This window comes from Pogona vitticeps, chromosome 2 (assembly GCF_051106095.1).
Source record: "Pogona vitticeps strain Pit_001003342236 chromosome 2, PviZW2.1, whole genome shotgun sequence".
NCBI classification, from domain to species: Eukaryota; Metazoa; Chordata; class Lepidosauria; order Squamata; family Agamidae; genus Pogona; species Pogona vitticeps.
Genome location: NC_135784.1, coordinates 33489101 through 33503871, shown reverse-complemented (window position 1 = coordinate 33503871; position 14771 = coordinate 33489101). Strand labels below are relative to the sequence as shown.

Here is a 14771-nt window from a genome sequence, read left to right as displayed (position 1 = left end):
CTGTGATAAATTTGTAGGTGCCACTGGGTTTTCGTTCCTTAGTTAGTTTGTTTTCAATTGCTCTTGCCACACGACTGCCATTTATGTTATATCTGGGTGTTTTGCCAAGAAGCATTGTTTTGCTCCTTTGTAGTGAAGTGCTGAAGCACCAAAATAGGTGTGGTATATAAATTAAAGTAATAAATAAACAAACAAACAAACAAACAAACATGAGATACTGAAAAAAAGATAAACATGGGGAGGGGGGAGGAAAAAGCTCTGACCTACACGTGAAGCTGCTCACCACCCTCTGGCTCTCTGTCAAAAGTACAGAGAGTCGCTCCGTCTCTCAAAAACCCTGTACAGTGCTTAGGGAGGAAGCGCTATGCTCTGACTTACACCCCCTAATCAGTATCTGCAGTTAGGGCATGGGACCCGCCCTGCTGGACTCCTAATTCTCCCTCAATTCCTGCTGATCCCAGCTCCCTGTACAATCACCTTCCACTTCTTGCCTCAAGGCAGAACGAGTTGTTTGGCGGGGACTCAGGCCTGGGGCGTTGGGTGACTGCCAAATAGCTGCAAAATTGACAGGAAGGATGTGAGTGGCGAGGTGGACATTTGAAGAAAAGAAGGGGTCAGAAGAGCAGTGGGAGTCATTCTCTGGCAGCTGTTTTCCCTAACCGGGTGAGCTCCTCATCAATGTCCTGCTTAGCAACGTAAAATTTCCAAAAAAATTCTGAAAAACTCCATTTTTTTCCAGGGGGGAAACATGGAAAATGTGTGTTTTTTCTGGGGAAAAAGGAAATTTTCTGAAGACTCTTTAATAGAAAAGTAAAATCTCTGGAGATTTCCATTTTTTTTTCAGAAAAAAAACCTTCCCCCTGTTTTTTTTTTTCTGGGAGAAATGGAAATTTTTGGAAATTTTATATCTCTTGTCCTGTTAAAAGGGTAAATATGAGGTGAAGGAAATAAGGAGGAGGAGGAGAGGGAAACTAACAGGTAGAAGAAGGGATGTTAAAAAAAACCCAACCAATACAGTGCTGAATTGTTTAGCGGTACAGTACGGTATATCAGTACATCACTATAGTCAGTGCAAGACTTGTTTAGATTAGAAACGGTAATTTATCTTAAAACTGCAACTGCCTAGTGTTAGAATGAGTGCAGATTTAAACAACAACAACAAAACCACACAGCGGTGTAAACTAGCTGGAGGGAGCAGACAAAATTGTTGCATTTCAGTATAAATTATGATGACACAAAAAATGTAAAAGGAAACCCAAAAAAGGTGGACTGTGGGATGAACAATATGTACTAGAAACACAAAAAGGTAGGATTTACACAAGTTTAGCAATAATGTTGTCTTGTTTTTGAAGAACACACTGAAATGATCAGAGAGGAAGGCGAAACAACGGGACAGATGTCCATTTATTTGGTCACACCCTCAGTCTAACCTACCTCACAAGGTTGTTGGAAAGATGAAGTAGAGAGGAAATGAGTCACATATATTACTGTGAGCTCATTAAAGGGAAGCCAGAATATAAATGGAACAAATAAATACACAAATGTGGCACTTGTAACACTCAAGCCTTGTGGTGCAGCGGTTCAATTGATGTACTTCGGCCAAAACTGTGCTCACAAACCGGGGTTCCATTCCAGCTCAAGGTTCATTCAGCCTTTCTTCTTTCTGAGCTTGGCAAACTGAGTACCCAGCTCACTGGGAGTAGCCCAGAGTGTGCTTTAAGTGCAATGGGGCAGTATAAAAGCAGCATGCTTTGATTTTTTGCTCCTGTTTACCCTCTATTGTCAACCATTGCTTCCTTATTCTTGCTTGCTAGTTTCTTTCACTTTACTTCTTTTGGTTCTGTCAGCAGCTTCTCAGATAATTGTCCCAAGAAACTGCCTTCACACGAAACTGAACTATTTTTTTAAATATATATGCTTTAGAGATAGCTAGAGGATAGGAGCTTTTGTGACCTTCCAAAGTCCAATGGTGGGCATCCGAAATCCAAGTGTCAGCTGGTTCAGAAGGCAACAGCCAAACCGCTGACAGGGCCCAGCTATCAGGAACATGTAAACCCCTTTGCTACAGCAGGTTCACTCCCGGTCCATTACAAACCCAACTCAAAGTGGGGTCATGACCTCTTGTGCCCCATACAGCTTGGGTCCAGGCTATCTCAAGGACTCTCTCTCCCCATACGAGCCTTCTTGTCTCCTGAAATCTTCAGAGGAGGCCTTTTGCAGGTGTTTTGATGGGAATGCAAGAAATGGCCTTCTCCGTGACTATTTCCAGATTTTGGAATGCCCTTCCTTGGGAGGGTTAATTTGGCACCCCCTACCCATCTCCTTTTATTTATCATTTATTTATTTAAAGTATTTTTACCCTGCCTTTCTCCTTAAAAAAAGACCCAGGGCTCCAGAATCCACCACAGAATCCGCGGAAGTACTACTCAGGCCAGGCTCTCCCCCTGTGGCCATTAAGTCAAGAGAGCCATGACTCAAAAAATTTGGGGGAAATTAATATCTTACATCAGCAGTTTTTAAGCTTTTCTTTACCACGGACCCCCTTTAAATATCTTTTGTTGCCACGGACCATCAAGACTTTACTCAAGATTTAAAACCTTAAAGTGCATCAAATATTTATTTAAAATTTCTCATGAAGGGTCTCGCTTTACCCGACAATAACCGTATGGTTTTTATCAGCAGAAAACAAAGAAGAAACTTGATCATGAAGTCTAGGCTGAACACTCAACTCAGACTGATACTGACTGACTCTGACTCTCTCATCCCGCAGCTTCTGCGCAGTAGCCAGTAATGTCGTGTGCTGTCTCTCCGCCACTCAGTGTCATTCACTTGCACATTCTCACCGTGGGCAGAAATATCAAATACAGTGGTGCCTCGCTTAGCGATCACTCCGTTTAGTGACGAAATTGCTTAGCGACACTGTTTTTGCGATTGCTTTTGCGACTGCTTTGCGATGTTCCCTATGGGGTATTTTCACTTTGCGATGACGGATCACTGCAAAGCGACCCTTTTCGCACAGCTGATCAGCGGTTTCAAAATGGCCGCTGGGGGAAAAACATGGCCGCCCGCTGTTTTCTGGGACGGATTCCTCGCTTTAGAGGCAGCGAAAATGGCGGCGCCATGGAGGATCTTTGCTGAAGGGTGAGTTTTAAGCCCATAGGAACACATTAATCAGGTTTAATGAATTTCTATGGGCTTTTTATTTTCGCATTGCGACGTTTTCGTGCAGCAGCGATTTTTTCAGAATGAATTAACATCACAATGCAAGGCACCACTGTATTTGCTATCAAACAGTTATTTTCATAATCAATTTTTAACTTTTTTTGTTTTTAATGGAGGAGGCAGGTTAGAAAAGCAAAGTTTTACACAAACAAGCAAGGGAAATTAAGATTTTGTTCCACATTTCCTTTTCTTTTCTTGCTTTCATTCATCCATTCATTCATTCATTCTATTCTAACTGCAAAACCGCATAACATTTCTTCAAACGTTCACAGACCCTCTGTGAGGACATCGCAGCCCCCTGGGGGTCCATGGACCACAGATTAAGAACCTATGGCTTACATAATTAAAGGACACTATTAAGGCTAGCAACAATGAATATCCAGATATTACAAAAGGATCAAACACATACCATACTGAAACAGCTTGGTCTGTCTTTCATTGGCAACAGTGAAAGATCTGTCTGTTTTAGGCAGTCATTTAATAACTAAGTTGGGCAAGACAGAGACTCTTCTGGATGCAGTGCATATGTTCTTTTAAGTGTGTTTTTAAGGCCTTTAAATCTTTAGATGAGAATTTTGATTGCCGTTCTAACTGCAATTGTAATTGTTACAGTAAGCATGAGTGTAATTGTTTTCTAACCTTGTTCTTTATTGTGGTTTTAGTCCAACTTGCTTTAATCATTTATAAGCTGCCTTGGGTCCCTTCACCAGGAGAAAGATGGCATGGAAATGAAACAAATAAAACAAATGAATCAACAAACTGAAATTAAAAGGGAGAGGAAAGAGGATCAACTGCTTGTGAATGGGACTTGCCTTTTAAATTGGATGTGTTACTTTGAACCCATGAATTGCAACTGTTCCAATAAATCGTATGATATGTCTTATAGTGTCATTTCGGGAAGGAAGGAAAGTTATCACACAATGAATAATTAACTCGTGGAAGTCACTGCCACAGGAATGTAGTAATGCCCACAGGCTTCGACAGCTCTGAAAAGGGGGAATTAGGAAAAGTCGTGGAGAACAGGTCTATCCGCAATTATTCAACCACGACAGCTAAGTTGTCCCTTCATGTTCAGAGGTGGAATGCCAATAAAAACCAGTTGTTGGGTGTGGGAACAACTAAATCAGAACTTGGAAAGGTGATGATTATCATTATGATCATCATCGCCACCATCATTGTTAACTGCAGTCCAGCCAGTATTTGGGTATATTTAAAGAAATTCCAAGTTTAGGATTCAGGGGAGTGGCAAGCGCCCCCCCTTGCCTCCTCCACTGACCTGCAGGCAGCCTGCACAGCTACTGTTCAAAACCCAAACAATTCCCATCCATGAACCAGGTTTATACATCTACGCCACAAACAGCCACTTACCGCGGATAGTTGGACGCAGATTGAATTGACGTCATATTCTATGTAAGCCACCTCTATGCCTTCCTCTGTTTTCCCATCCTTGGTGTAACAGAGGTCTCTCGTCTGCGTGGTGAGGCGGTCCACCTCATCCATTGTATAAATACAGAGTGCAGATTCTTCACTGGGCTTCCCTGAAGAAGCTTGCAAGGTGGAAAAGGCGGCAAAAAGCATGTCTCCTCGGGCTGTAGCAACGTCGCCTTCTCCCCCTGGTTGTGCAACGTAGGCAGCCTGTACGAGGCTGTAAGTCTTGTCCTTACTCCTGCAGACCAAGGGTAGCTCCACGTAAGAATAATAGTGCGAGTCGTCCAGACAGATCTTGGAAATGTAGGTCTTGTATTCACGGGAGTGGGACTTGAGATCCCGACGGTAGAACAGGAAGTAAACACTGGAGCCATGAGTGAACGACTGGATAAAATGGTGGTTGTACTCTGAGAGCCGGCCCACAGCCAGCTTGGCTGTTTCCTCATAAGAGAAGATGGAGTGAGAATCTGGGCCTGGTGGCTCTCCTGGGTGGGCCCTGAGGTTCCGAGTCGTAATGGGAGGGATGCTACCTCCCACTCCCCGACTGGTGTACCCTCGGCCCACAAACAGAAGTGGCACATTGTCTTTGGAGTACCCAACTAGCCCAACGGTGGAAATATTGGGGTCATTTGCTGCTACGTACTGAGTGTCCCCTGGCGTCTGAGGTTGAAAGAGGATGTGGTGAAGGACGCCAAGTCGCCTCTTCTCACAGATCCCCTGCCAGACGCTGCCACATACTATCAGCTCATTCTCCAGTGAGTTGACTAACAGGAGCTTGTTGTAATTGTCGGTCTTCTGGGCTGGGGGACAGTTCTCTGTGGTGACGGGAGGGAGGCAATCCTTGCTGTCATAAAAAGGCCCCGTGGAAACTTCCTCCTCCATCACCAGGTCTGACGTCAGCTGGAATAGGAAGTTTGTAGCTCCCACGTAAAGAGTCCCAGTGTTGGGATCCATAACCAGATGGAGAAATTTGGTGGTGTTGCATGAAAAAGAGGCATGTCCTCTTCCATATGGAATTACTGTCCCCAGCAAACACAAAGCAGAAAGAAGGAGTGCCCCCAGAGGCATCATACTCATTCTAAAATAGAGAACAAACAATATGTGTGGTTAGCATCTTTGTTGCTTCCAGAGACCCGCCATTGCCAACCCTTTTCTTTCTATTTATTAAAAGAGACTGGGAAGTTACTTTAAAAAAAAAATTACTTGCACTGTTCATTTTAATTATCCACTGCAATATAAAAAAGTGAAACATGTTACACTCCTTATACTGCCATGATACATCTTTTGTTATTTTTCACCATTATTTTTAAAAAGAGAATTATGTAAAAGTTGAAATATTCTTCTCGAAACAACTCTAATAATGTATTTTAAAACACTCTTTTAAAAGAAAAAATACTACTTGCCATACCAATATCGAGCAACCTTATGTCCACTTACGTTAATTTTGAAAAGTGATTTGTGATACCTACATTATTTTTAAAAAGAAACTCATTACACATACCCATATTTCATATAACTCTTGCTTTCCAAATTTTGTTTATAAATTAGGAAATTTTACATAATATAAAGAGATCATGGTACTGAAAGCGTTTGACATGCTGTAATATCTAAATTATATTTCATATTTTTGCAAACAACGAAATGAGATCATGTTATCTGAGAAGTTTTGTATATTAATAGCCATGTTTTAGATACAATTGGTTTTCAGATCCTTAGAGGAAAGGCACGATACAAGTTTAATAAATAAAATGTTTCTGGCCATCTTCTGGCAGTCAGCTTGACAATTATGATAAAGAGTCTATGCCCCAGGAAACCATCATTTCAAAGCTGGAGGTTTAAAGTCATATCATTGCTGCAGAATTGCTGTTTTTGCTGTTGCAATCATGTTCCAGGATAATCATGTTTTTAACCTTAATGGATAGGTTAAGCAAGACACAATAATTATCAAACCAAATTCAGCAAGATTCCCTCCCCATCATAGTCAGCATAATTACACCCATCCGTCTCAAAACCCAAATTAATTAACTAGTCTGGTAATTAACACAGAAAAGTGTCACAGAACATATAGCAGCAGCAAATGTGCATGCAATGAAGTTGGTTTACATATCATCTACTACAATTATAGCTAGTCCGTAGTTTTCAAGCATTCTGAAAAAGCTGTACAGTTCCAATAATCCACCATCCAGAATTCTGGAGATATCCTCCAAAAGTTACATTTTTCAAGTTCTGTCAAAGGGATATAACTTTACAATTACCAGCATTAAAATGAAAGCTGATTTCAAGGGGGTAACCATACTAGTCTGTTTCAACACGTGCAACAAAAATTAAAACGTGTTGAGGCACCTTAACAGATTTATTTCATTGTATGCTTTCACGAATGCAACCCAGTCCCTCAGATATCATGTAACGTTCATTAAAGACAGAATCACACTGTAAAGGTATATGAAAAAACAATGAAGGTGAAATCCATGGCTTCTTTCATGAGTGACCGTTGTTCTTATTGATTGATTGACTGATTGATTGATTGATTGATTGATTGATTGATTTGATTCTAGTGATCCTTCGTGAATCCACACAATTGTGTTGTTCTGCGCCTGCGCTGAACCTCTCAGAAGTTTCTAGAGCTTAAGGACACATGATTAGTGGGACGTTCCCCCATGGACTGCATGCTCCGCCCACCACTGATCCCCTCAGTTCCTGAAAAAATTCCGCCACTGTCAAAGAACTATACAGTATAAAAATACAACATGACAGACAGGATGGGCGGGATGTGTGGATTCACAGAGGACCACTAGAAGAACGACAGTTACAGGTAGGTAACCTCTCTTTCTTCTTTGTGGCCTCTGTGAAGGCACACAATTAGGGGATTGGCAAGCTAACCTACCAGATGGTGGGACGTCACGGTAGAAAGGATGCCAAAACAGCTCTTCCAAAACCAGCATTATTCCGTGCTCTGACATCAAGACAGTAATGTTTGACAAAGGTTGATGGAGTAGACCATGTCACTGCATGGCAGATGTGAAGGAGTTCAATACTGCTGGAAGGCAGTACATGTTGACAGCACTCTGGTAGAAAAGGTCGTTAAATGTTCAGGAGGGGTTTTGCCAGTTAGCTCATACACTAATGAGATAGTTTGGACAATCCATCTAGAAATAGATTGTGGCAAAACTGGAGCCTCTTTATGAAGACCGTGAAAACATAGAAAGAGTCTCTATGATTTTTCTGAATGATTTGGTCCTGTCAATGTAAAAGGCGAGGGAGTGTCTTATGTCAAGTGTATGGAGCATGCGCTCGAAAGGTGTTGACGAAGATGGAAATAGGGTAGGTAGAATTATTGGTTGATTGAGGTGAAATTCAGATACAATTTTAGGTAAGAAAGACACATCAAAATACAGAGTGACCTTATCCGGATGGAACTGAAGGAAGGGTGGATTGGATCGGAGGGCTGCAAGTTCGCTAGCCCGCATAGCAGACGTTATTGCCACAAGAAAAGATGTTTTCAAGGAAAGTAGTTTAAGATCACAGGTAGCCATTGGCTCAAAGGGTGGTCGAGGAAGTGCATGGAGGACAAGTTGTAAAGACCAACGCCATAGGACGTTGGCGTGGGGGCCAATATTGTTGAGTCCGTTGAGAATTTTTTTCACAGTTGGATGAGAAAAAAAGTTTGGCCGATTCAGAATGAGGAGGTTGATGAGCTATAATAGCAGAGATATAAACTTTCAAGGTGGAGTGAGACAGTCCAAAACTGAGGAGATAAAGGACAAAGGTAAGTAAAGTCTTCAAAGAGACTGGTGTTGCAGGTATGTTCTGAAAATCAGTAAAGGAAAAAAATGCTTTCCATTTGTTTTGATATAGAAGCTGGGTCAAGGGCTTTCGAGCCCGATCAAGTACATCCTTTATGGCGGGAATATCCTCCATGCTGTCAGGTTCAGAGAAGGTACGTCTGGATGGTGAATCATCCCGTCGTCTTGAATGAGAAGGTTGGGGATCGGTGGAAGCCGGAACGAGTCGGTTGACATCGACCTCAGGTGGGTGAACCATGGTTGTTGTGGCCACCATGGAGCGAGGAGGATTGCATTCAACTGGAATTGTTGAAGTCGAATGATGGTTCTTTGTATGAGTGGTATGAGAGGGAATAGATAGAGTAGGTCCTTGTCCCAGTCTATCATGAAGGCATCTCCGATTGAGTTCTTGTCAATTCTGGCTTGAGAACAGTAATGTTGGCACTTGGTATTTGCTCGGGAAGCAAAGAGGTTGATGGAAGGGGTGCCCCAATGGTTGCAGAGGAGATCGAAGATTATGTCGTTTAGGGACCATTCGTGTGTCCTTGTGGTGAGGTGACTGAGATAGTCCATGAGGAAGTTTTCGTGTGTGGCTATATGGGCTGCTATTGGGAAGATGTGATGTAGGTAACACAATTCCCAAAGCTCGACAGTCAGGTACAGTAGGGATGGAGAATGTGTGCCTCCCTGTTTGCTTATGTAGTAAAGGGCCGTCGTATTGTCCATAGCGAGCTGGACTGCATGTCCCACAATAAGTGGTAGGAAAGCATGGAAAGCCTTGATAATTGCTCAGAGTTTGAGTTGATTGATGTGTAATTTTTTCTCTTGATTTGTCCATAGGCCATGGATCCTGTGATGCCGGTAATGTGCTCCCCATCCTGACGGGCTGGCGTCGGTGGTAACCTGTATCGTCAATTGGAGAGGCAAGGAGGGTTTCCTGAGTGAGTTGTGTAGCTCGGACGGCATCGTGACACGAGGCTGAGACTATCAACCAATCATCTATAAAAGGGAATATATTGATACCTTGGAGTCGAAAGTAGGCATCAACTGGCGCCATGCATTTGGTAAAAGTCCTCAGTGCTGTGGAAAGCCCAAATGGGAGAGAACAGAACTGGTATATGATGTTGTCACATCGGAATCGAAGGAATTTGTGGTGATTCAGGTGAACAGAGATGTGAAAGCACGTGTCTTGGAGATCGATGAAATGAATCTGTTAGTCTTTAATGTGCTCCAACCAATTTTGTTTTTTGTTTTATATTTCCAGAGAGTTAAATTCGATGCTCAGCTCCACATGTCCTATCTGTGCAGCCTAGTAATGTTATCTTTTGGGCCATCCCAAATTGCTGCCTGGGGGGGAGGGCGGGCAGGGAGGCAGAAATGTGAATACAGGCATCAGTCACGTGCTGAAGTCCACATGTAGTGGAAGATGCTGTCCCACTACCAGTCCTGGGGGAAAAAAAGATTTCAGCACTGGGAGAACTTTGGTCAGCTTTTGTACGTAAAACAACGAGAACTATTTGGTCCCGTTCAAGCCACAAAATGTCTTTGGGGGGCAGCACACAGTAACACCATCTGATGCTAAAATTTAATTGCAAAAAATGTGACGTGAGCAAGAAAGGCTGAAGGAATGCCTACGTGATTCATAAATACTTCAACCCAGATCGGTCCAAGGTTCTTCAATAATGCGTTTCCTGTAACAATACTTCCAGCTACACAGCCGGATCAAGGGAGCTTAGTTGAGGAAGGTGGGTGGCTGTTGCATCACCTGCAGTGGCCAAAGGCCGGGGGATTTTGAAAATAGATTCTAGGTGTTCTCAGGTCTCCTTAGTGGAAAGAGATTATACACATAGACACATGTTCTATAACTGCCAAAGCAAAGAAATCTAGGCCGTAGATCAGCCCTTCCATTCAACGCAAGAGAACAGTGATACACCGTTTTTCCATATTGAATTTCCACACCAGGTAAACACAGCACCCTTTGCCAGTCTGCTCCCTATATAGGGCAACATGACTGATGTGGAAGAGCCGAAATTATGTAGATAATGGTCTCAATATCTACATAAACAGATTTGCAGCACGGCCCTATCCAGAGTTGTACATCCTCTACTAATCCAGTCTAATTGATCCATACCTGAGGTAAGGAAATCTCATTGTGATTAAAAGACTTAGCAGGTAAGCAGAGTTTCTTGACCTCCAAGGTAAGGAAATGAAGAGTGGAGCTCACCTCTGCTTTTTACTTGAGGTGGAGGTAAAGGTACAAAAAGGGTGTATCAGTGTGTGTTTAGAGGTCTGATGCATTATGAGTGTCAACCCTAACTTTCTGCTTCAAACTGAAGGATCCTTTTTCTCTTTGGAAATTTTCCTGCTTCTTGAAATACAGAGACATCTGGCAAAGAATATCTGCATCTACTGAACAAGAGTTTTTCTTTAAAGCTACTGCATAAGCATCAAAGCAAACAGTTAACAGCAACATTAACCTCACACTCACAATAGAACACAGACCCATTTCTGTAAGCCAGCTTTTACCTGGCTCTCGAAGGAGACCACATCCACTCATAAGACAGGAGGAGTTGCTATTTAAGCCTCCCTTTTTAAAGAGGTAGGTCCTGAACACCAATGAGTTTTCCCATGGGAAACACATACCCGGTATAAGATGTGATCTACTAAAAGCCAGTCCTAACCAAGCAGAGGATGGAACACCATACCTTTCAACCCATAATTACTGCCACACATTGTCTGGTTCAGTAAAAGGAATAAGCGGAGACCTCAAGCTTTGAGAAGGTGGTAGAACTAAGAGACAGAACTGCAGTGTCAGACAGTTGTTTGGTCCCGTCTGAGCCAAACTTTTGTGCTCTGATCCACACAATTGTGCTGGTTCATAGCTAGAGCATCTACTTCCTTCTCACACATCCGCAGTAGAAATGATTTTGTTTTTGTTTGTTTAGAAATGGATCTTTGCAAAAGGCAATCTATGAAAGTATACATGGATGATTGGCAATGCTGCAATATGGAGTTTTTTTTTAATTTAAAGTAACATTCATCTATGAAATGCAAACTGCCCCATAACAAAGAAAGGCAGGACCACAGCCAGCATGCAATCAAGTCGTGCATAGCCAACCATTAGTCAATCAATACTTAGCCACCAACCAGTGCTGTGCAGAGCTAGTCATCTGCCGATCTCCCAATGCACATAGTCATCTGTGTCACAGAATTCACAAAACCAGTGAAGGTGGAAGGAAGCCAACTTCGTCTCATGTGTACAGATGACCAAATACTATGACTTGTATCCAACTATACCACTGTACTAGTGTAAGGTCTGTGATATTTACAGAGTTTGTGCAAGGGTGGCTGCTATTAGCATGGTGTGGCACATAGGCTAGCTCCTGGTACTGTATTTATACAGAATCCTGTAAATGTCAACCAAAATGACAAAAGCATTACAATTTCCCACTCTCAATGGTAAAAACCAGGATACAGGTCAGTGAGGAAAATCTCAGATTATCACAGAGCAAAGGAAAACAAGAGATGATTAAGTTAGAAAGTAATAATAAAGTAGGTAAGGCAATGGGGAAAGCAAGCTGGTAACGCTTCCCAGAAAGAAGACAATGTTAGCTGTTGAAAGCTTTAAAAAGTCAGTTTTTGGACTACAACTCCTAGAATCCCTAAACCACATTGCTGGTGGCTTGTAATTATCATCATCATGTGCGTCAAGTCCATTCTGACTTATGGTGACCCTTTTTGAGAGTTTTCCAAGTAGAGAGAACTCAGAAGTGATTCACTTATTTGGGTGTCACCTTGGGACTGTGGTGGTGCTGTGGGCTACAGTAAATCGCAGAAGCCTCTGTGCTGCAGGGTCAGAAGACCAAGTCGTAAGATCAAATCCACATGACAGAGTGAGCTCCCATTGTTTGTCCCAGCTCCCGCCAACCTAGCGGTTCGAAAGCATGCAAATGCAAGTACTGTAGATAAATAGGGACCACCTCGGTGGGAAGGTAACAGCGTTCCATGTCTAAGTCGCACTGGCCATGTGACCACGGAAGATTGTCTTCGGACAAAAACGCTGGCTCTGTGGCTTGGAAACGGGGATGAGCACTGCCCCCTAGAGTCGAACACGACTGGACAGAAAATTGTCAAGGGGAACCTTTACCTTTACCTTGGGACTGTGCAGCTTGCCCAAGGCCACACAGGCTGGTTCTTCTCCCAGAAGGCTCAGTGGGGGAATCGAACTCCCAGCCTCTGGCTCTTCAGCCAGACACCTAAACCACTGAGCTATCCAGCCATCACGCTGGCAGTCTATACCAGATGAGAAATTCTGAGAGTTGCAGTCCAACAAGGAAGTAACTATTCCCATGCTCTGGTAACTGTTCAATGTTCCAAAAAGAGTCCAGCCAACAACAGCGCTAGGTTTATGCGGAAGAAGAACAAAACCAGCAAGGACTTATTGACAAAAAACCTGGCAGATCCCTCCCTGCTCTTAATCCATCACCATAGAAACTGCCCATGAAGGCGTGAAAGGTCAACGTTGTGCGGGTGGTGAGAGCATAAGCCCAAGGCAACTTTCCACCAGTGGAATCCCTCTCGCCTCCCAGTGCTGTCTGGCTGGACAAGCCTTATCGAAGTGTGACCGGCCATAAGTTACACAGCCTGATGAAGGAACAAGACGTCCAGGCGAAAATCTCCCTGTTTCTGTGCTGTTGTTGTGCTTCATCGCGAGTCCTCTTGTTCATCTAGGCTTTTTGAGTCCTGAAGCCACTTCCGACTGTGGTTCCTTGGGTTCTTTTTTTGTGCCAAGACATTAAGATTTAAGTCATTGAGCTTTATTTCCAATTTGCTTTACGATGATGGTAAGTTTTATAGCAATATAATTCTCCAATAATAGGATCACCGGATGTCTTGGGAGTGTCTCACACAAGCCAACTCAGTTGCATTTCAACTCCTTAGGAACCCCTTCTGTGGCCCAGGATACAGTCCTATCGAGAAACCTACAGCTAGTGTGGTGTAGCAATCAGAGGGCTGGATTTGTGGTTGCCAGGTCTACGTTCTTGTTCCCATTTATTTATGCTATTTATCTTAAATATTTCACTCTGTCTTTCTCCTTGAAAAAGACCCAAGGCAGCTTACAACAATGAAATACAATATTTAGGAAGTTGAAAACAATCAGTTACAACTGCATACTCATTATATACCCATGTAGCCACATCACCGAGTGATCTTTGGTCCTTTAGTCATTAAACTTTCTGAGAGATCTTCAGCTTGACCTTCCTCACAGGGTTTCTGTGAAGGTGCAGCGGAGAAGAGACGAGTCATGTGTGTTACCTCGAGTTCACTGGTGGGAAGGTAGAATATGAACGTACCTAATGAATAATAAATTAAATACTAAGCAAAACGGAACGTACGTCAACTACTAGATACACTTTGGTACAGTGTTTGTATTCAACGGTTAAATGCAAAACCTACAATGATGTTAGAAAACTTGGAAGTAATGTATTTCTCCGCAACCAATTACTTTTGGAGGGTAGTAAGAGTGCAATGAAGCACATGTTTGAAAACTAACGTTAATGGTTAAGAACAAAAGAATGTCATTCTCGCAATAAGTACCTTTTCTAGTCATTTCCAAACATTACTTTTAAATGTCATTTTACGGCATCCCAGAGGCATCTGGCCGAGACCTGTTCAGGTTTTATGCCATTCAACAATCCTATGGGCATTTTTATTAAGTAACGGGAAGCCAGCCTGGCCCCATCTTTGCTCTCCTTCTGCAAGCAGGCAAAGACCTTTCTCTTCAGGCAGGCTTTCGCTCAGTGACTGGCTGTCTGAGTGTGATTTTTAGATGGCCTGTTATGCATTACTGCTTTGACTGTGTTTTTAGTACTACTGTATTTGTATCTCCCATTTCTCAGAGTGCTATTTGTTTGTTCTTTTTTATTTGTATACGTATTGTTTGTAGTTTTAATAGTCTTTTAATGATGTAAGCTGCCTTTTTATACTCATTGTTCTTAGCCTTAAATATTGGTTTTTAATGATGTAAACCACTGTTGTATACTCATTAGCTTTAAATAATAACTTTCAATGATACAAGCCACCTTGGGTCTTTTTTAAGGAGAAAGGCTAAGAGTTAAAATATTTTAAATAAATAAATACATAAATAAATAAGCAGTGCCATGCATATAAGACAATGAGAGCTTTTTTTAAAAAATCTTTGTAGCAAGTAGCGACCATAGTTTACTGTTCAAATACCATAATAAGCAAATTACGTTTTAAAAGTAACTTTCTAGATTCTAGTTACAGAAAAGAGACAGAATGTTGAGGTTCACATAGAGTGAAACAGTCAACCTTCTC

General features: G+C 42.3%; 1 protein-coding gene across 4 annotated transcripts in view; it reads right to left on the bottom strand.

Moving 5' to 3' along the window:
• The window catches only part of PLXNB1 (plexin B1), a 160638-nt gene that overhangs the window by 65655 nt on the left and 80212 nt on the right, over nucleotides 1-14771 (bottom strand). For all 4 annotated transcript variants that reach the window (XM_020808809.3, XM_020808810.3, XM_078388778.1 and 1 more), the window contains one exon: nucleotides 4591-5728. In XM_020808809.3, the coding sequence (XP_020664468.3) occupies nucleotides 4591-5727 (1137 nt within the window). In that variant the 5' untranslated portion in view covers nucleotide 5728. The remainder of the gene's footprint in view (nucleotides 1-4590; nucleotides 5729-14771) is intronic.